The sequence below is a fragment of the Notechis scutatus genome, chromosome 6, assembly GCF_049901735.1.
Source record: "Notechis scutatus isolate UNSWTSFEM ecotype Mainland chromosome 6, rNotScu1.2, whole genome shotgun sequence".
Taxonomy (NCBI): domain Eukaryota; kingdom Metazoa; phylum Chordata; class Lepidosauria; order Squamata; family Elapidae; genus Notechis; species Notechis scutatus.
The window spans coordinates 48,761,639-48,784,376 of NC_142014.1; the positions used below are offsets into that span (position 1 = coordinate 48,761,639).

General features: G+C 33.6%; 1 protein-coding gene across 8 annotated transcripts in view; it reads left to right on the forward strand.

The window, feature by feature from the left end:
- Window positions 1-21,014, forward strand: part of CNOT4 (CCR4-NOT transcription complex subunit 4) — a 79,913-nt gene extending 58,899 nt beyond the window's left edge. For 4 of the 8 annotated variants that reach the window (XM_026694322.2, XM_026694333.2, XM_026694328.2 and 1 more), the window contains 3 exons: window positions 1,845-2,342; window positions 18,849-19,061; window positions 19,718-21,014. In XM_026694322.2, the coding sequence (XP_026550107.1) occupies window positions 1,845-2,342; window positions 18,849-19,061; window positions 19,718-20,019 (1,013 nt within the window). In that variant the 3' untranslated portion in view covers window positions 20,020-21,014. The remainder of the gene's footprint in view (window positions 1-1,844; window positions 2,343-18,848; window positions 19,062-19,717) is intronic. The other 4 variants (XM_026694350.2, XM_026694344.2, XM_087968189.1 and 1 more) reach the window with 1 other exon arrangement.
- Window positions 21,015-22,738: the final 1,724 nt, after the last annotated feature.

Genomic DNA, 22,738 nt, shown 5'->3' on the forward strand with positions numbered 1-22,738 from the left:
TGAATGCAGTATAATTTAACATCAGGATTAGTTAGAATATTTTCCTTACAATACAGTGATTACAATACAGTGATCTTTTGTATTATTGCCTATAATTTATATATTATAGGCTTGTTACCTGGCTTTAATATATTTAAATATAAAACTCTGAGGAATCATGCCTCTATATTACAAATGTCAAACTCGATTGCGTATCGTGACATACCGTGTCTTTTTTGCCTTTGCGGAGCCTGGGTGGACCTGGCTTGGATGTAATGCATCTGGCCCACGAGCCGCCAGTTTGACACCCCTGCTCTATATGAACAACATTCACAAATTGATATAATACATGCATACATTTATTAGCTTAGAGGATTGATTTCAGGATACAGGTAGCCCTTGACTTACAACCAATTGTTTAGTCATGGTTCAAAGTTACAGTGGTACTAAAAAAAAGTGACTTATGGCTTTTTTTCATACTTACAACATTGCAGCATCCCCATGGTCATGTGAGCAAAATTTGGTCACATGGCAACTGACTGATGGTTGCAGTATCTGGCTCATATGATCACCTTTTGTGACCTTCTGACAAGCAAAGTCAAAATTCACTTAAAAACTGTGTCACTAACTTAACTGGCAAGAAAGGTCATAAAATGGAGCAAAATTCACTTAACTGTCTTGCTTAGACATAAATTTTTGGGCTCAATTGTTGTAAGTCAAGGACCGTCTACAACCTCAGCTGGTATGTTCCTTTGTTGAAAATTCACCCCATAATACAGTATTTCATTAGAGGCTGAAATTTAAAAAATAATAATTTATTTTAACAAATTTAAGATATTTGTGTTTTATCATGAAAATAATAAAGAGTCACTTCACAATAAAGACTTACTAATTTATTACCATCTAAACATTGGTAGATCATAGTCAAGTTGCATTTGATTAAGTGGACTGTGTCTTATATAATAGTAAATTGTTTATTCTTTAAAGACTCTTTGTTTTAATCTTGTTAAATATATATTTTCATAACTAATCAGAATAGAAACAACTAGGGTGATTTATTTTGCTATGTAATTTACTTTAGAATCTCTTATACATAACATGAAATAGTAGTTTATTTATCCTATATGTATGTGACAGGAAATAGAGATCATCCTTGCTTATTGATGGTCATTGGGACTAGGAACACCATCGATAAGTGATGTCCATAAAGCATGACATTACACAACTACATCAACTTATGATGGCAATTCTAGCAGTCTCAATTGCCATCATTAGAGAAATCCTACACTATTGTAGTATCCCACATTATGTTATCACCATTTGCACCCTCCTGTCAGGTTCCCCATTGACCGTGCTTCTTGGAAGTCAGCAGTGAAAGTCACAAATTATTATTGTGACCATAGGACTCTGTGACATTGTAATAGTGAGCCAATTGCTCACCACCCAAATTGTATCGGTCATAAACCCCTCTTTTACAGTTCCATTGTCATTGGAATGGTTGCTGAATAAGTAGTAGTTAAATGACTACCTGTACAGCCATCTTTCTGCTCTTTCTGTTTAGCCTTGCATTTGTTTCTAAATATGTTACAACTATAATTCTGTATACCATAAACTAAGTCCTGCTAGTGTCAATGGAAAAATAAGTAATACTAAATACGTTATAGTTATGCAAATGACAAAAATGCCAACGTTCTCTTCATTTTGGGGAGTTACAAAAAAAAATACTGTTTGAATCCAAATTTAAAAATTTTCATGCACAATAGGGATGAGGGTAAGAAAATAAATAAAAAACTTGTAAATAGTTTGATATAGGTGAATTGAGGAGGCATTTATCTCTCCTCTACTCCCTCCTCACTTCTCTTCAGAAACCATCCCAGTATCCTCCTCTACAGACTGGCAGGCAGCATTTGGATTTGGTTCATCCAAACAGCAAGAAGATGACTTGGGATTTGATCCCTTTGATATCACCCGCAAAGCCTTAGCAGACCTGATTGAGAAGGAACTGTCAGTTCAAGATCAACCGTCTCTTTCACCAACATCTCTTCAGAATCCTTCCTCACACACTACAACTGCCAAAGGGTCAGGATCTGGATTTCTGCATCCTGCTACACCCGCAAATGCCAATTCTCTCAATAGCACATTTTCAGTCTTGCCACAGAGGTTCCCACAATTTCAACAGCATCGTGCAGTTTATAATTCCTTCAGTTTTCCAGGCCAAGCAACTCGCTATCCATGGATGGCCTTCCCTCGCAATAACATCATGCACTTGAACCACACAGCAAATCCCTCTTCAAATAGTAATTTCTTGGACTTAAATCTCCCACCTCAACACAGCACAGGTCTAGGAGGGATTCCCATAGCAGGTAAGTGCCTTGAGTCAGGCAATACATTTGAGTTATATCTTCAGCTTTTCTAAACCAGGATAAGAAAAACTGGGAGTGGGAATTTATTTATTTGTTTTGTTTGTTTATTTATTTATTACACTTGGTAGACCACCCTAATTAGAAATATTCTAGGTGGTGCGTAACTTGGAGAAAATTGTTTTCATCCAGCCTATTAAAACATATTAAATCACAAAATACAGTCAGAGGGTCACCTGCCATTGCACTCTAAGTGAAACTCATATTAAAATGAAATGATTTTCAGGACCTTCCAGAATACAAGGAGGCTTAGAACTAACTGTACTGCTGGGTTAATTAAGCATGTTCCATAATCTGGTGGGTACTACTGAGAAGGCCTGCCTTCCAGCCCATGACTTGATGTTTGTTACCGAATAGTGTTATAACTGGCATACTGGGAACATGTCTTTTTACAGAGAAATATTAAATTTGAATTTAGCCTTCTAATTATGAGCTTTATAAGAAAAGTGGAGTATTCCATGTCCAATATTTTGGAAGTTTTATAATTTGCTTTGACTTCTTAGTAATGCTGTAGAATTGATTTTTATTTATAGTTTGTGATATATTTCTACATCTAAACATTTGACCTGGCCTACTCATTATACCTGGAGAACATAATAGCAAATAAGTAGTCATATCATTGACATTTTCAGCATATGAACAATGAGATCTAATATTTGTTGAGATGGCAGAAACAACTGGTACAGAATGCTTTATGAATGTAATTACGGTATATAATGTCTGTACTGTACTGTTCAGTTTGACATTCAACCAGAAAATTAACTTAATTAAATTAATCCAGATTTTTATTTGTATATTTTTTACATTCCAAATTGCAGTGAAAATGTTGAAAATAGAGCACATTCTTCTACTTACGCGAAGTATGATTGGCAAATCATGATTTTATTGAATTCAGAACAAAATTTGGGAATATTTAAATCATAATTCATAATATTGCTTTTTTAAAAAGATATTTTGTGGACAGCAATCACATTCTGACTTAGGAGTAATATGACTTGGAGATAACATTTTATTTTTCTAAACTATTTATCATGAAAGTCTTGGTTTTCTTTCTGTATAAATATTTTAAAATAACTAGGAAAACTAACATTTTTACTTGATATCATTTTATCAGTAATTGAAACATTCACAAAAGTTTCAATTTTCCAGTAACTTTGTCTTCACTTGCTTTGTGTACAACAGGGGTGTCAAACTCAAGGCCTGCGGGGTGCTTAAATCTGGTGTGCGGGGCCAGCCTAGAAGTAGTAAAGGACTGGTCCACAGTGCCTCTTGGAGCCAAAACGCAGGGTGCGGGGGACCACATGTTCCGCCTCGTGTACATCCCCTGCACCCCTGAATGCTGCAGGAGGCATCTGTTCTATATTCCCCCTTCCAGCTAGCCCTACAATGCTGACCCGATCCTCAAAGAAATCCAGTTTGACACCCCTGGTCTACAAGTTCTTTGGTGCTTTAATTTCAGCTTTTAGCCCACCTCATTTTTAAAAATCAGAATCTACAGTCCATATAAAACATCTACACATCCCTGTTAAAATGCCTGGGTTTTGAGATGTAAAAAAAAAAAACCACACCAAAATAAATCACTTCAGATTTTTTCCCCATATTTAACATATAACATATAAGCTGTCCAATTCAATCGAAAAGCAAACTGAAATATTTTAAGGGAGAAAATAACAATAAAAAACTTACAATAACATGGTTTTATAAAGATGCACACCCTTAAACTAACAGTTTGTTGAAGCACCTTTTGATTTTGTGACAGCATTCAGTCTTTTGGGGTAAGATCCTATCAGCATGGCACATCTTGCCTTGAGAATCTTTGCCAAAGTAAAGGGTAAGATCCTTGAAAAAGTGCTGCAAATCTGCCAGATTACAAGGGTGTCTCCTGTGTAGAGCCTTCTTTGGGTCATCCCACAGATGTTCTATTGGATTCAGGTCTGGGCTCTGGCTGGTAAAACTTCCAGAACTTTGATCTTCTGGTGAAGCCATTCTTTTGTTGATTTGAAGTATTGGGTCATTGTTGTATTGAAAGATGAAATTCCTCTTCCACCTTCAGCATTTTAGCAGAGGCCTGAATGTTTTGTACCAAAATTGACTGATACTTGGAAGTATTCATGATTCTCTCCACCTTGATTAAAGCCCCAGTTCCAGCTGAAGAAAAGCAGCCCAAAGCATAATGTTGCCACTACCATGCTTCATTGTGGATATGATGTACTTTTGGTGATGCACAATGTTTTTTGACCAAATATACCTTTGGGAATTATGGCCAAAATATTCAACCTTGGTTTCTCCAGACAATCACCCATTTTCCTTCATGCTTTTATCAGACTGCATGTAGGGTTTGGAAAATATAGCTGAGCTTCGATATTTTTCTTTGTAAGAAAAGGCTTCATCTTGTCACCCTACCCCACAGTTCAGACATATGAACAATACAGGACATTGTTGCATGTAGTATATAACCAATATTTATAGAAATCCCTTCAACTCCTTTAATGCTACTATAGGCTTCTTAGCAGTCTGACAGATCAGTGTTCTCCTTGTTTTTTTCATAAATTTTGGAGAAATATCCAGTTCTTGGTCATGTCATATTTGTTCCATTTGTCGATGACTGTCTTCACTGTGTTCCATGGTACATCCAGGCCTTGGAAATTTTTTATACTCTTCTCTTGACTGATATATTCCAACAAAGAGCTTACAAAGCAACCTTTGATGCTTTGTAAGCTCTTTGCAGACCACAACTATTACTATAAGAGGTAATTGAGAAAATGTCACAAAACTCTTATGACTAGAACAACTGAACTTTATGTGGGTTTGATCAGTCACTTTAACTGGTGGCAGGTATGTACTAATTACTATTTAATATAATTTTAATAAGATTATTTAATTCAGAACACATTCACATCCCTACTTATAAGAGGATGTGCAAACTACTGCAACCACATTATTGTAACTGTCTCATCCCCCCCCCCCCAAAAAAAAAGATAGTTTCTCAACTGAATTGTGGAAAAAAATTCTGAAGTGATTTAATCTCGATTTAAATACATTTAAATGGTATTTTCATGGGTTGTGTAGACTTTTTATATCTACTGTATTTTATTTCAGTATCCAGAGTCTGTATTAACATTAAAAAGAAAAGATTCGTGGTTCCAGAGTGATTGCTGATTTTAATGAGAACCCTGTCCTTATGAAATATGATTTAGAAGGAAGGCCTGTTCCAAAAATAAACATCAGCTGAGTTGGAATAGGCTGTGTCTCAGTGTCACCAGTGGTATATTCAATCCTGAACTGGGCTGTATCTCACTTCAGTAATATTAAAGGCAAAGTTAGGAGAAAAGTGTTCTTATGGGGCACTATTCTATATATTCATTGATTGTCATTTGGACCTACAAAATTTATTGGGCCATTATTCCTCAAAATAAAAGTATTATATTTAAGAAGGTTGGATAATTCTAAATCAATTTAGCAACATAAATTTACATGTACTCTGTATTTTAAAACTGAATTTTTATATCCATTGTACAACCATATTTTCATTTGCCACCTGCCCAAATATACAAGTACAGTATATATGCGATTTTCCCACACGTTTAATCTTTCCCACAATAAACTGCATGTAATTGTTTTCTGCAGTGCTATATGTTTTGTATTATCTAAGATATAATTGGGAGATGACTATCAGCCTTGAAGTTGTTAGAGTTGTATCCACTTCTGAATCAGGGTGTATTCTAGCATTTCAATAATTTGATGTTCTTTGCTCCTGTCTGTAGTACTCCAGACTTCTTTTATTTGTGCATTCATTCCTTAATTTGTATTTTATTGTTTTAAAAAAACCAATAAAATGTGATTAGATACAAATCACTTACATTTAAAAAGTATTTCAATCTCTTTGTTATTCCCCAGTGCAAAATGTTAGAGATGCAGGTTTTTAAAAAATAGGTAAGCAAAGAATTGAACATTTTTTCACTATTGTTCATTAAGAACTGTTCCTATTCATTTTAACCAAGAAGAGACATTTACATTTTTCTTGTAGAATGTAAACTTTACGTTAGAGATTTAAAGGTTTATGTCAAGATTATACAATCTTAGATTCCAGTTAAAGTGATGATTTAGCCATAATAGATTTGATTCTTTGAAAAAAAGATGAGGAAAAAGTGGCATTCTGATCTAGTATACATTAATGTGTTTGACCACATTTATTCCAGGTTAGATAGGTGTGTTTGTTCACCAGAGAATTCATTCTCCTTGGATTTATGCTGATTTCCACGAGAAAGGGTAAAACTATGATGAATTGGACAGTAGACTATTTAATTTGTCTTTTTAAGGGCAGTTGCATCACTAGTTCTAATTCAAGTTCACCATAAAAATCTAATATTACATTTCATAATATATCTAGCGTGACTCTATGACAACTTCACGTGCTATGTTCGTTTGCTAATATATGCTTCATCAAGTTCATATTAAGGAACATGAGACCTACAGTTCATCTTTTGTAACAATTCATTTACTATCTGGGAAAATTAATTATAGTGAAAGTAGTTTTTCTATAGGAACAACAGATTCACAATATAGAGGATTTTTTTAAAAAATTACAGACTATTTGAGCTTCTAGCATGCTTTACTACTCTTACATAGTATTCATACCTCAGCTAAAAGGTTTTCAAAGCAGTTTTGAAAAGTAATAAAAAATAACTCATATTAATTACCATGAGTTACATTTCACTAATTTTAGTAAGTGAATTAAACTTGGTTTTATTGATTTAACTTTCAGTAATATGTACTTTAGGTATATGGTTTTTTTGATCCATACAGTTCCAAATACTTCACTCTTAGGAATGAATCTACATAAACAGTATGCTTTTTGACTTTGAGCAATTGTTCTCTTACTTAATTCATCTGTGGGTTTCCTTTTTCTTTCCTGCCTTTTTTCTTTCCAGTTCTCCTGTGACAATTTTTTAAAGCTAAATCAAAGTACTATATGATCAAAATATTTCTGCAATGGTGTAGCAAGATCAGATTTCCCCCCTCTGTTTTAATACTATTGCCAAATCTGTCTGCATACCTGATAATTGATGGGACATAATCAATGGCTATTTGCATGGTAACCAAACAGACCCTTCAGCAATGTTCAGAACTGAAAGCTGGCAGTTTTGTACTTCACACAATATTCATAAGTAAAAAGTGGCATTCTTATATTTCACACAAATTTCCAATACACGTATTAGAAATCAATGCTGCTGTATCTCTTAACACTGTAATTGTAAAAGAACCTCAACTTTTGTATTATCCAATTTCTTTTCTAATCATCAAAACCACAAATCATAGGTGCATATTTCCCCTGTTTCATGGAAAAGTCTACAAAGGGTTTCCCGGCAACTATAAATGTAAATTACTGTTTTTCTCTCTGATCAAAGCAATGAATTTAGCCATCTCTGCAAATTCTGAATCCTGAAGTCTTCTGAATTATTTAACATCTTTGTGAATCTTCTGAATTAATTCACATATTTGTTTTGGTTTTTTTGTATGTCCACCAAACAAGATAGAATGTCCCTTCATGTGATTTTCAGCTATTCAAAACACCTTTATATATTATAGATGACAGATATCAATGATAAATTATTTTATAAAACTAAATTTTATAAAAATTCTCTTTACTAGAACATAATGTAAAATCTCAATCCTTTCAATCACGCATTTTTCTACTTGTCCATTTGTTTCTTATAACCAACATTTTACCCTATTTTATCATACATTCTTTCAGTTGTTTTTCTTGTCTCATATTTCAACAAAAGTTTATACAATTTAGCAATAACATGTTCATCATTAATACATAATTCTGTTTCAAATTCACTCATAAGTAATTTGTTTTTGAGGAGTAGCTTGATGTTTTCAATCCATACTTTGAGCAATGCCTGAAAATATATTTTATGCAACTGGGATTTTCCAAAGGGAACACTTGTCTTCTTTTAAATCTTCCTTTACTTGCCCAAGAATCCATGACATTCTGGACCTTGGTTTGGCTTCTGCACCAGATGTAAGTAGGAGAGAAAAAGCAACAACTCAAATACAGCTGTAATTATATAATTTGGAGAAATCATCAATATTTCATTAGCTCTTACTTCTCATTGACCCTGGTATATGTCTATTTAGCTATTAGCTATGTTCAGGCTTGAATGTTAGTAGATATTGGGCAACATGTAATTCGTTACTACTTTATCATGACTGAATCTAAAAGAGGGGCACTATATTAACTGTTGGAGTTTAACATGTCAGAAAGCAACTATATAGGTTGCCTAGTGTGATTATTAGATATTCAGGGCCTGCGGTGTATTAGATACTACATTGACATAATGCTGAACATTATGTAGTGTCGTCATTTAAACAAAGAAGCTTGCCAGAGTAAAGCATCAGGCTGGCATATTCATCTGCTTATTTTGTCTAGGCAGAGGATTTTGACTATGTGTTATATAAATATGTAAAATTATACTACACTACTTTCACTAAAGTATTTCACTAATATTTTACAATTTCAAAAATTAGCATTCAAATATTGCTCAGATACAGGCAAAATTCCAGTTCAAGAGCCAAAGATACATTTACTCATCTTCTACCATTCATCCTTAGGGCAAATATTTATTTGCTGGATCATTTGGTGGCCAATTGATGCATGTGACTCTAAATGTTAAGTCTTATTGCTCTGGAAAACTTACATATCAATAGAAATATTAAAGTTCATTTAGCAGGTTGACAACATAGTTAAATGCCAGTACCTGCAAAAGCTCTAAATGTTATTATTAATTTCTTTTGTTTATTTTTGAATCAACTAAAGCTGCCTGCCCCTACTTGCCTACAGAGTATAGCCTTTAGAATTTACAAATAATAAAATGCATATGAAATGCATACTCAGTTTGAATCAGGAGAAACACAAAAACCGCAAGGAGACACCATAGACAAAACAAAATCTTGATTTCACATCCCTTACATTGTGTCAAGGTTCTTTCCTTTAGCTGGTTCATATTCGACACAGCTTGCTAAGAATTCTTATTGCACGCTAGATTAAAGACACGGTTTATTTTTGACAGTTGATTGTCCTCTGTCCAAATGAGAATGAAGTTTCTTATATTCTCTATAGATTATACCCGGTGCTTCTTTCTCCTGCCTTATTCACAAGTTAATGAATACCCTGCTTTGTATTTTTCATACTTAGTGCTAGGTGGATTAGCTATTGATATAGCCAACATTCTTGCCCTGGGGAGCAAACATTTACAGCAAACATTAACTATTTTTAGATCATGGGTATCTCACATCTTTGTAATGGATGTGGCTTGCATTAAATAACTCATTTTACCTGAGTTAGCAGATTGTGGATTTGAGAGTATTAAATACTAAAATCGTTGATTTTAGTGTCTTACAGTCGGAACCTACAATTGGATTATATAAGCTGTGCTGGGTGAATTGCTAAACAAAGCCAATTTTCATATAAAGTTTAACTGATATATGAATCTTGTCTTGGTGATGTTTGGATGATTTTTAAGGAATATTTTTGTTTTTAGTTGTGTGATTTAGTTTAATAGAGAAAGTACCAAGGTTTTGTTTAGTGGTGTCCTTATAATTTAGAGTAAGGTCAAAATGTCTTAATTTTTTATCACAAAAATGTACAATAGAATTAAACATGATAATGTTTCTCCCAATGTTTCATCCCAGCACGCCTCATAATATTCAGCTTTGCTTTCTTTGATATTAGCAAGTACTGCAGGAGGGAAAGAAAAATATTGAAGTTAGGCCTCATTTAGACTTAAGCCTCATACAGATAAAGCATTTCCTCACCATATTAAGCTCCAGTTTCATATTAGTGTTGGTATGTTCAGGCTACTTGTAAGAATTACTGCAAAGAGAGTTTTATTTAAAAAGTCTCTACGATTTTTTCTTCTGTAGCTCTTGGAATACTTGCCCTCCGGTTCATTCTAGGTTTTAAAACACAAAGTTGATACAGATAGATAGCACTAATATATATGTTTGAATACATACATATGCTAACTTTGGTGCCATTCTTATATATTGGACTGACCTCCTTAATTCTCACTCCACATCAGAAGAATACAGACAGCAATTTTCTTGATCATTTTAGATGTTGATGTCTTTTACCATTTAGGTCCTTATCACTTTATTCAAATAGAGAACTCAAAGACTGCCTGGGAAATAACCTCTTCGTTAGGTGTCCAGTTCAGAAGAAAAATGAATGCAAATTATCAATGCACTAGGAATGTCAAAAAGAGCCATCACTGTTTGTTGCATGTTCACAGCAAAAATGTTTTAATGTCAAAATACCTTGAAATTCTGAGATGCTGACATCTGTGATAAAATTGTTCATGATTTTATATTTGGTAAGTGATCGACTGATGATAATGTAAATTGGGAATACTAATACTTTTTAAAAAATGCTTAAAATATTTTTTTAAAGCCTTTTCAAAATGCAGGAAGGATGGAGGCCTTCTAAGCATTGTTTCGATGTCCTTGGAAAAAATTACTTACTAGCCTTATATTGCTGGTGCATTTATGGCAGCAACTTTCTTAATGCTCTGCTTTTTTCCCCTTTACCTATAAAATAAAGACTGTGAAAAAGATTTTCATCAGCTCTCCAGGATGAAATCCTTCTAACTGGGAGTTATTAGTTCAAATGAGTGCTATAATTGAAACCCCATATTTTTAAAAAATATGGAATCCAGATGCCCTTGACATTACAAGTATTATTGATAGATTTTGATCCTTTCTCTGTCATTTGAAGAAGTCATTTCCTTCAGCTCAAAATATGCCTGATGCAAAGGTGATGATTGTGCCAAACCGTACTAAAACTAAATAAAAGCAAATATACAATAGTATGATTTTTGAAAGATTTTCCATTAGAGTTAACATGGATTCTAGTCTCAAGCAGACTTTCTCTAGTCTCAAGCTGGAGACCGTGTATCCATTTCAGAAAAATTGTTGTCCGGTTTCTTCTTTAAAATCTTCAAGGATGAAGCACCCACAACTTCTGAAGGCAAGCCATTCCACTGATTAATTGTCCTAACTCAGAAAATTCCCCCTTGTTTCTAGGTTGGTTCTCTCCTTGATTAATTTCCATCCATTACTTCTTGTTCTGACTTCAGATGCTTTAGAGAATAGGTTGACCTCTTTGTGGCAGCCCCTTAAATATTGGAATTGCTATCATGTCACCCTTGTCCTTTTTCATTAAACTAAACAACCAACTCCTGCATCCATTCTTCATATGTTTTAGCCTCTGGCCCCTTAATCATGTTGGTTGATTTTCTCTACATTCTTTCTAGGGTCTCAACAAATATTATAATGTTGACAATTGTGTATAAAACAGAATAGGATAACAGAGTGGTGCACTCTGAGTTTAGTTGTTTTCTTGCAGATGTTTCATTATCCAACTAGGTAACATCATTAAATAATAAAGAATATAAAGAATTGCATTCAGCATAATTAATTGATCCTTTGCTATCCTTTCTCTATTGCAGTTCTGCTTAATTTAAAAAAATCTTAGCACTTTAAAATTGTCATCTCTGCATAATTTTTTCCAGAATGTAAAAAGCAGTTCATGTGTTTTTCACTTGTACAGAAAACTCTGCTTATGGTCTAATAGTACAAACTGTGTGCTAGATAGTGCTGTGAGATGACAGATCTGTCTCTATGACTCAGAAAAATTAAACTTTTATCTGGGACAATATAATCTATGATTTTGTCCTTTAGCAACACATTGCCAGTTGAATATTGTTTAGAGTTTTACTGTCCTTATTATGTTTTTCTTTCTCCTATGTTTGCTTTTGTATGCCACAAAGACCTTCTGGATAGATTGGCTAATAAAATTGGGTGGCCAGCTAGTTAGATAGGCAGGCCAGCCAACTGGCAGGGAATGTAGACTGTATTTATATCAAGTTATCAGGCAGCCTCAGTTGAAATTAATCAGGAATCATCATTTGTATGAAAAATGCTTTTTTCTTGTTTATCATGACACATGCATACTGTATTTTTTAGCATTCAGGAAGAGATATAGACTGCATTTTTAGAATATATATAAAATTGAAAACAATTATGTTTTTAGATCAGTTCAATTAATTTAGCCTGTGATGTCATTAGGTGCTGAACCATCTTCAGTTTATTTAATTATAGTGAACATTGGAAGGTATTTTTGTTGTTATTTGATGCATTCCAAGAGAATAAGCAGTATTTCAAAATTGTATTCATTGCCTTTTTGTTTTGTCCTTGCTCTTTTAGTGAATAAATTATTCATCATATTTATATAGCTATTCATCTGACAAAATGTGACTCACAGTCACATAATAAAAAATATATAAGCAATCAATAAAATAATTATTACAATTTTTAAAAGTCAAGGAGAGAATCACAGATATTAACAACAACATGACCAACTCAACCAATTCACCATTCCCTCGAGGCCAGTGAACCTAATGGCACAGCTAGATTTTGGAGAACTTGTGAAAAGTTAACAGGGATGAAGCCAGTCTAACCTCAGGGGAATGATGTTCCATAAAGTAGGCGCCATGCAAGAGTAGCCCATGTCCGGCATCCTACCAGATGTAGTTCTTTAGTAGACAAAACTTGCAGTGTACCTCTTTGCTGGATCTGATGGGAATTGTGTAATTGGGAAGCAGTAGTCCCTCAAATAACCAAACCTCATGCCATTAAGAGTTTTAAAGTTGAAAACCAGCACTTTGAATTGGACCTGGAAGAGAACTGGCAACTAAATGCAGCTCACAGAGCAAAGATGTAACATATTCCATACAATGAGCACACATAAGTTTCTAGGTCACTGAATTCTGTACTAGCTGGAGCTTCTGGATATTCTTCAAGGGGAGCCCCATGTAAAACTCATTGCTATAATCCATTTGGGGGCACAAGTGACTGAGCAGAACCTCCTGATCTAGGAACAAGAAGCAACTGGTCCACAACATGAAGCTGTATGAACACCTTATTAGCCTATGACTGCTATCTGCTCTTTGAGTAGGAGTTGAGTCTAGAAGAACCCCCAAGTTATTAGATTTAGTTATTAGATCTCTTAATTTAACCTTAATGCCATCTCATTAGCAGAATGGATTGGAAAGAAATCAGATATGTTAAAGCATTTCTAATTTATGTTTTTCATTAAGAGTTTCAAAAAGTAAAAATTAGATTATGAAATGTCCTTTAAGAAATATTGTGAAAATAATTAACATATTTTATATTATAAAACCCTTCCCCCATGTAATGATGAAATATTACAAAAATATAAAATTACAGATCATTTGCTTAGATCATGTATAGCTTGAAAATGTTTTTCTACTTTCTGGGAGACTTGTTTTCATAAGAGAAGGGAGAATGTCCAAATGTTTTCATGACTGATGGATTGTGTTTTCCTCTTTTGTAGAGGTTGGCTTGACTAACCTGCAGATGAATGGTGGAGTTGATAATTATACATTTATAGTTGCATAGTACTGTGAAAGCTACAAAGAGAGAACATAAAATGAACTCCTACAGACTACATTATTGAAAACAATTTTGACCTTGATATTAAAATATGCCAAGAATTATACTGGTTTATGGCAACATACAAATATACATGAATAAATTAAAAATATTAATCCCAGATTTCACTATAGTAGTACTGACATAATTTTATACCATGTATAGTCTTGCTAATCTTATACATTGGCAAATATATCTACCAAAAAAATCTACACTTTTAAATTTTGTATGCCATTGTAATTTATAAGGTAAATCTTTTTCATCATAGGGTCTGCAGTTAAAAAGAAAATCAATCTAGGAGCTGTCTGGGGAAAATATTGCATTCTTTAGGGCTAGTTTAAGGTTGTATGTGTGTATACACAAATATATGAATATAATACACATATAAATAACTAGTACAGAGTGGTGACTAGATCACTGGACTAGGAGCAGGGAGACTCAGGTGCTAGTCCTTCTGTAATTGCAGAAGCTAGTTGGATGCATGATTTGGGGCCTGTTCTCAGTCAAGACTGGAAAGTTTTAAAAAATATACGGTTATCAAATGGCACTAATCCATCTTGGTAAGCTATAGTCTATAATCATCATGACGATATTTCCGTCCTATAATGGGCTGATTTGAGCTGATTTATTCACGTATGTGTTCATGGGTATGGCAATTGCAAGCTATTCTGAGGGTTTCAGATTATACATTTCCAATCTGCTGTAAAGCAATATATTAGCTAGTCAAGAACACTAAAATATTTATTCAATATTTATTAATCAAGTTTGTATAGTTGCTCATCTTGCCAAAAGGAAATATCTTAAGTTTCAATTGGAATTTAAGCAAACATATTCCCTCAGACACAGAAGGAAGTTTATGTAACAGTTTGGTTGTTTATAACAATAATTTGAAGCTCCTTATGTATTGAGCAGAAAAAAGAAAAATACATGCTTCTGCTAGCTTCAACCTTTGACTAAAAAAATGGTGAAACATATAATGGTTAAAGAATCACTTGGTATATAATGGACTATCCATTTAATTTTCACCATTGTATTCTGTGTAGGCACCTTCTGTATGATACTAAATTAAAGTCATCGAAGGGATTTAAACAGTAATTACCTCACTGAAGGTACTCAATGCTGAGATTTGTTTTTGCTCATCTTGCCCAACTGTTCCAGTATGTTGCTAAGAAAAATAGCTATTCTGAGTGTCTGATGTATGTATATATGTATAACATATAATCAATGTAATGTAATATAATTAATATAATATATAATCATTACAGTAATGCTTGGGTCACATCACTAGATTGTTGGCACAAATGTTTGATGATCGATGATAAAATGTTCCTTGTGAAGAAAGAATTTTATATATAGCACATACAAACTGGACTTTTTTCTCTGACACCTAGTTTTATGTAGGATTTTCCCTTTCCTTGTTTGGAGGGGAATTAGGAGTCTACATGCATATTCTAGATTTGTAGATCATTAAACTGGTCCTTAGGAGCTTGAAGATACTTGTTCTATCATAGATGGTTAATAAGAAAAAGTTTTCAAGTAATAAATCAATTACGCCCAGAATAATCTCTAAGTGAATTTAGACTTAAAGTCAGCTAATCAATTCTGGTGCTTCCATTATTAAAGTCAATATGCTTCAACTAAAGTGACTTTTCTGGTACATTTATATAAAAATATATTTGCATAACCATAGATGGTTATTCCCCTCCCCCCTCTTTCGGTGAAATGTATGTAATTGTTGTTATATTCTATACTGTTGCTGAGATAACCGTACAGTTATGCCCTTGTAGTCTTCAGGAGCGTATCAAAGCTTGAATGTTTAAATGTTGTATTTACTCAGTTGCCAAAAAAGGAATAATTTGTCCAATTTTTTAGTCATGCATAAACTGATGCCACACTAAGAAATGTTTTTAGGAAATGTTTAGTTTTTTTCTCTTTCTCTTTTTGATTCCAAGGATCTTTCTCTTTTTGATTCCAAGGATTCCAAGGTAGTTCTCGACTTACAACCATTTGTTTAGTGAACATTCAAAGTTACAAAGACACTGAAAAAGTGACTTAAACTGTTTTTCACACCCACAACTACATCCCCATGGTCACATGATCAAAATTTGGACACTTGGCAATTGGCATGTATTTATTTATAATGATTATATAATACCAGGGTCATGTGATCACCTTTTGCGACTTTCTGACAAGCAATGGGGAAGCCAGATTCAATTAACTTTAGAACTGCAGTGATTTACTTAACAACTGTGGCAAGAAAGATCATAAAATGGGGCAAAATTCACTTAACAATTGTCTTGCTTAACAATATAAATTTTGGACTCAGTTGTGGTTGTAAATCAAGCACTACCTTGATTTCTGTGATCAGGGTTTTAAGTGATTCTTTAACCATTATATGTTTCACTATTTACAAAGAAAATGTTATATTGCTATTTAACTGTAAATATAACTGTAAATATATACACCTTCAGTTTCCAGTATGGTAATAATAGCCCAATTATTGTCAGATTCACTGTTTATTTGTTTCAAGTGTCTTAACAATTAACAGTTTCTTTAAAAAGATTTAAGACTACACATATATTATTTCTACTATTTTTGGATACGCTAAATATACCATTATAAGTCAAAAACAGCTTTTTAATTAGTGAATACAGTAAATAACTACTACATAATTGTATTGATAGCTGGAGACAAGAATATACTTTTATCAAGAGATCTTTAGAATTTCCAGAAATAATTACAATCCTAATAAATATATATAAAGTCCCAAACAATCCAAACATAATAACTTCTGACCCACTGTCATTTTTTTCTCAAAAAGCTTTGAATATTGTGTATGCTCAGTGAAAATTATAAAATGTCTTTTAATACAGATCTCCTTCCTAACATTACAGTTTTTTTACCTACTGGTGGGGGGAACTATATGTTTGGTCATAGGCTACAAATAATGATGATGATTCAACAAAAAAAATCTCCCTTTTTAATGCTATTGAAGCGCAGCATTAAAGGGAATTCATTCTAATCTCTAAGTACTAAGGAGAAATCAACAACAATTGAAATAACTATTTTTTAAGAACAATATTAATTGGGTTTTACTTAAATACCTTTTTATGACTGAAAATTAAAAGTAATATTAATACAAAATATTTGTAAACAAAAGCATATTAAACATTGTGTATGTCAGTAAATAAAATATTCTAGGTAATATAAATCATAATTATTTAGAATTAAACTGAATAAACTATAATTAAAAATATCGGTTATAATTTCTGGATTTAAGTGGGTTTAATCCTACTGAAATTTCTGATTCTATTCCCCAGCTCCCAATTTATAATAAGTTAAAAAAAAGTACAGAAAAGAATTGTTGCAGATGTATCTAGCTAGTATTAAACAATAGACATCTGCATTATAGGATCTTTTTACCAACATATTTTATTTTTTTAAAATAATTCTTGAGAAAGTTTAGTCAGCTTGAGGAAGCTTCAACTATCAAAAAATTATTCTTGTATGCATTAGTAACAGCAATATTTTTTGTGTTCAGATGTTTAATAGCAGTGACTTACTGCAAAATACTAGATGTAGTATAACTATATGGTTTTCGTTCTCACTGGGTAAATTTGTGATAAAGATACAACAGTGTTTTTGGCTGTGTATTGGTACAAATCTTAATTGAAGACATCTTAAATAATTCAATTTCATCCTGTCAAAGAAGAAATGTTAAGGACAAGTTATACATGGATATGTAAACTGAATCAGAAATCACTCTGCAGCACTAATCTGATCTCCTTCTTTTCTAGTCTGTTTGGTCTGTCCTTTTGAAATGCAACAAGTGGAATTATATAACTCAGGTTTATATTGAATATGTTGAACACGGACTTACTGAATCAGTCCCAGAATCTATGGTCACAATAGAAGGGTGATGTTTTGTTTTTTGAAGGATACAATAAAGCACATTGTTTAGGTTCTATTAATGAAATATTTTGGTAGTCATTTTGAATATTTGAGTTTTGTCTCCTGATAGTCCCCTGAGAATACCTATGGGATTTCCCCGAAAAAAGGCATATTGCCTTAAGATGTAGACATTCCATTACTTAGATTACTGTTGAAAAATATTTTTCCTAAAACTATGGCAAATCCATTTTAAATACAATATTACCTAATCAAGTGATTGTTGCCGCATCTGATGGGGTGTTTTCTAAATTGTATATTTGAGAGAAGTTCAGAGATTAAAAATCAAATTGTTGGAAGTTTCCTATTATCATTAAAATAGCCACTAAACTTGTCTTCCTTAAAAAGTAAACTTGCTGCAGTTTTGCAGAGTAGTATGATAATGCATTTGGTCCTCCACTTTAGGATTGTTAATGCTTTCTTTAAAATGTTAGAATGTCCTTCTCTCTTCATTCTTTTAGACAAATTAGACTGTTCTCACTTTCAGTATTTAGTAACTTTTCTTTATTTTTATTTTTTAAAAAAGGTAGATTTGGAAGGGTTTTATAGCTGTAATTCTGGTGAGGGTTCTATAATCTTGCTTGTATCTTCTTTGTGTAGGGAACTACTAAATACACCTACCATTCAGCAAAGCAGGCAAATTTATCAATAAGTAAGGCTGCTTTCATATAAAAGATGTGATTTTTTTTTCCTTGCTAGTAATGGAAGATTCAATCTTTTGTTTAACCGTTGAGTTTCTGCCCAGATTTAGTAGGAAAACATTTAGTTTTTTTCTCCATTAGATGTTTAAATAATTCTATATTCTACAGCAGCTCAACACTGAAGCTTCATCTTTATCATCGTCCCATTCTCTTGATAGAAAAACAATTGTAAATGCTTAGAGAGCCACCATCTTTCACTAAAAACAGCATCTGTTTCTAACTTCAGCTTTTTATTTTCTATCTTTCATTTTCTTTTTTCTTTTTTTGTTGATAAATCTCCCAGACAACAACAGTTCTGTAGAGAGTTTAAATATGAAGGAATGGCAGGACGGGCTAAGGGCACTTCTACCGAACATTAACATCAACTTTGGTGGACTGCCCAATACTACTTCCCCCTCCAACGCCAACCACAGTGTACCAACGTCCAACACTGCCACAACCGACAGCCTGAATTGGGACAGCCCTGGGAGCTGGATGGACCCCGCAATCATCACAGGTAACAATTTCTCGCTCATTCAGCTCCATTGACAATGATCAAGTGCATATTTGGCACAAATTAATCAATACACGTTTTTTGGAAAAAAAATGCGGTGGTCTCTTCCAGCTTCCATCTACCAACTTTCAAGAGGCCCAGAAATCTTAGAGCAAATGAACATTAATACCCCACAGTCTTTTCTTTTGCATGCTTGGTGTCTTTCTTAGCATATCTGAGGTTTCTGTCGGTTTCCACATCAACATAATGGCATGCATTTCTGTGCAATATAGTTCCTATGCTTCCGGATTTTAACTGGATTATTTTTTTCATTAAAAAGGGACATACTCCACTGTTTATAAAGCTCTCTTTATAAGGCTGTTTTCCTTGTAATGGTTAATTATGATTTGAAAAGGTAGAAAAGAAAGTAATTGTATGTTACTGTGGAAAATTGTCTGGGCAGTGTGAAAAGGGACTTTTCTTAAGGGACAAATGCTCCCCAGAAAAACTCAGCTTCAATTGTGTTTGAAAAACGGTATTCATAGTCATTTCATTTCTGCAAGCTAATAATTATTTTTCTGATCTTGCTACTGGTTAAATTGCACTGCCCTATTTCATATATGTAGTTCTTGCTTGCTTTGAGTAACCTATGTCTCCTCCTGTGTTTCTCTTCTTCCTAGGTATCCCAGCCTCCACTGGAAACAGTTTAGACTCTCTTCAAGACGACAATCCACCGCATTGGTTAAAGTCTCTTCAGGCTCTCACAGAGATGGATGGCCCCAGTGCTGCCCCAACACAGACCCCCCACAGTAACCCCTTCAGTACACAGATTCCATTGCACAGAGCCAGTTGGAACCCCTATTCCCCTCCTTCAAACCCTGCCAGTTTCCATTCTCCTCCTCCAGGCTTTCAGACAGCTTTCAGACCCCCCAGTAAACCCCCCACAGATTTACTACAGAGCTCAGCGTTGGATCGTCATTAGGAAAAGTACAAAAACATTAGAAATGCAGGAATGGCTCCTTCCAGACTTCCTGTACTCACCTATGGCCCCTCTTTCATATATTTCTTTCTGAAGAATCTGGTTCCTGGTCAAAAATCTTCCCCAACCAGCTTCCAAATGCAATGCAATCACAGGGTCATAACTATTATCTTTTTTCTTAAGTTTTGCTGAGTCGGTGTTTGAAGTACACTGTTTAAAAACTATTTCTTTAAACACACTAAGAGAGAAATCAAAGTGCATAATATTTTCATGAATCTTTTGCACATAATTATTTTAGCGTAGCAGAAAAATGTCATGTTGACAATAGAAGAAAATAATACAAAATTCAGAATCCAGTGCAGAAATATATTGGGGAAAAGCAGTGGCCTAACATTCATGTTGCATTCTGTGAGTTGATTATACAGGGAAATACTTTTGTTCCTCTTTTTTTTTTCTTGAAGGGTTGGGACAGTTTTGTCAGAAAAATTTTGGCATAAAGTAGGTGAAAGACAATTTGCCTGTAGAAACAACTGACATGTTGGTAAGAAATGATTTAACAGAGGGAATTTTTAAACGTTTTGGCTTTAGATTTCAAATAAATATGTTTTAAAAATATCACAGATTTAATACCTAGCATATACATAATATAATTATAAGCAGCTGAAACACGAGTGATATTCACTTCAATCTTTCTGTCTTCTTGTCAGTCTCTCTCTCTCTTTTTTTTTAAATCACCTGATTAAGACACTCTGAGATAGCACTGCATTGGGGCCACAAGTTCATCATCAGGAGCGCAACCTTTGACGACCTCTGCCTGCAGCTTTTACTTAACCTTGTAGTTTCTGGACGTTTGTGCAGTATTGAAAGACAGGGAAAAACAAACAAACATAAAATTAAACATGGTTATAACCTGACGCTAAAACTAAAAACAAGGAAATGTACCTCTTTCTTCAGAATTAAAACTAAAATCTTAAATAAAACAGAAAACTTGATGACAACCTTTTGTGAACTCTCTCTTTTTTTTCTGTTTTATGTACGTGTCAATTTCTGTGATAAGATTTCCAAAAAACTATTGAGGTTGTGTATTCCCCATGGAGCATTTGATGTCCTTACCTAACACCATTATTTATATTTTTATGTCATGTCTCATTTTTATTTTCTCAAATAAATGTTATGCCACCCTCCCTGACAATTCTTTCTCCTCTGCTTTTAAAGTCAAGAATTTTTAATTTAAACAGATCAGACTTATTAGATTATAACTGGTATTTTGTACGATATTCCTAATAGTCATACCTTATTGGAATTTGTAGCTCCATTTTAAACATCATGATTTAACTTAATATATTTAAAGATCATATTTACTAACTCGGTGTTTCTCTGGATGGAGAATTCTGGGAGTTGAAGTGATCAAGGTTGAGAAACATTGCACTATCTTAGTCAGATTTCATATTTTAGAAATGAACATGATTCAGTGTATTAAGAAAACATTTTATCCAGGGAAGGAGTTTTGCGAGCTGAAAACTACATTTGTGTTTCTTGTCAATTTTCACACAAATACAGAAGTCACAGAAATATAAAGAAAGCAAGAAATTTACATCCAAAATTCCTGACAGTATTTGCCTTTTTTTCTGCTACATATCAGTATGTACTGTTCCTTATTGTAGATAATTAAGAAGTTGAATCGTAAAGGCTTGCCTCAGATATATTTTTAGTCTGAAATCTATGCAATACCATCCTAGGAACAAGTTGTATATGAACTATCTTATCTTTACAGCTCCATGTACTTCATGCACTCTACTTTTAACAAAGCTATCAATTTCTGAAACCAGTTTTCTGTGACATCTGAATCAGCACATGTTGATTTAAAGAATTTGCCAGAATATGAATTTGGGAGCATTGCAAGAGGCTGGAAGCTATTATTACTGGCTGTTAGCTAGAAATTGTGGAATTTTTTTCAATCCTCCATGAAGCTGTTAGTGGTACTTTTTAGTTCTGGTATGCCATTGCCCTTCACCAAACGATGATGTACTAGGATAGCACTTATAGAAACATAATTTCATCCTAGGCTAGATTAGGCTTCCTAGGCTAAATAAACCCTAGTTCAAATCACCTGCAGATCTTCCCACATAGGCAGTAATACAATAGAAAATTATTGAGTTGATTCTGAAACTTAATAAAATGCGGCAGCACATAGAGTACTGGCTGTACAAGTACTCCTCGACTTACAATGATTTGTTTAGTGACAGTTTGAAGTTACAGCAGTGCTGAAAAATGTGACCCGTGATAATATTACAATATTACAAAATTGGCACTTGGCAACTGACTCATATATATATATATATATATATGACAGTTGCAGAGTCCTGGGTTCAAGTGATCACGTTTTGAGACCACCTGAGAAGTAAAGATTCATTTAACTTAACAACTGCACTGATTCATTTAACAACTGTAGCAAGAAAGATCATAAAATGGGGCAAAATTCAACTGTTTTATTTAGTAATAGAAATTTTGGGCTCAATTGTGGATATAGGTTGAGGACTACCTGTATCAGACTATTCAATAAAACACCTTCAAGGTGAAAACTATTATTACTCAGAATAAAAATTTAGACTGCCCCAGAGGTGAAGAGGTGACTTACTATTTTGTGCCACTGCAGGAAACCTAACCAAGTGTATGGTACAATTTTATAGGTTTCGTGTTGATGTATTTACTGCACCAGAGT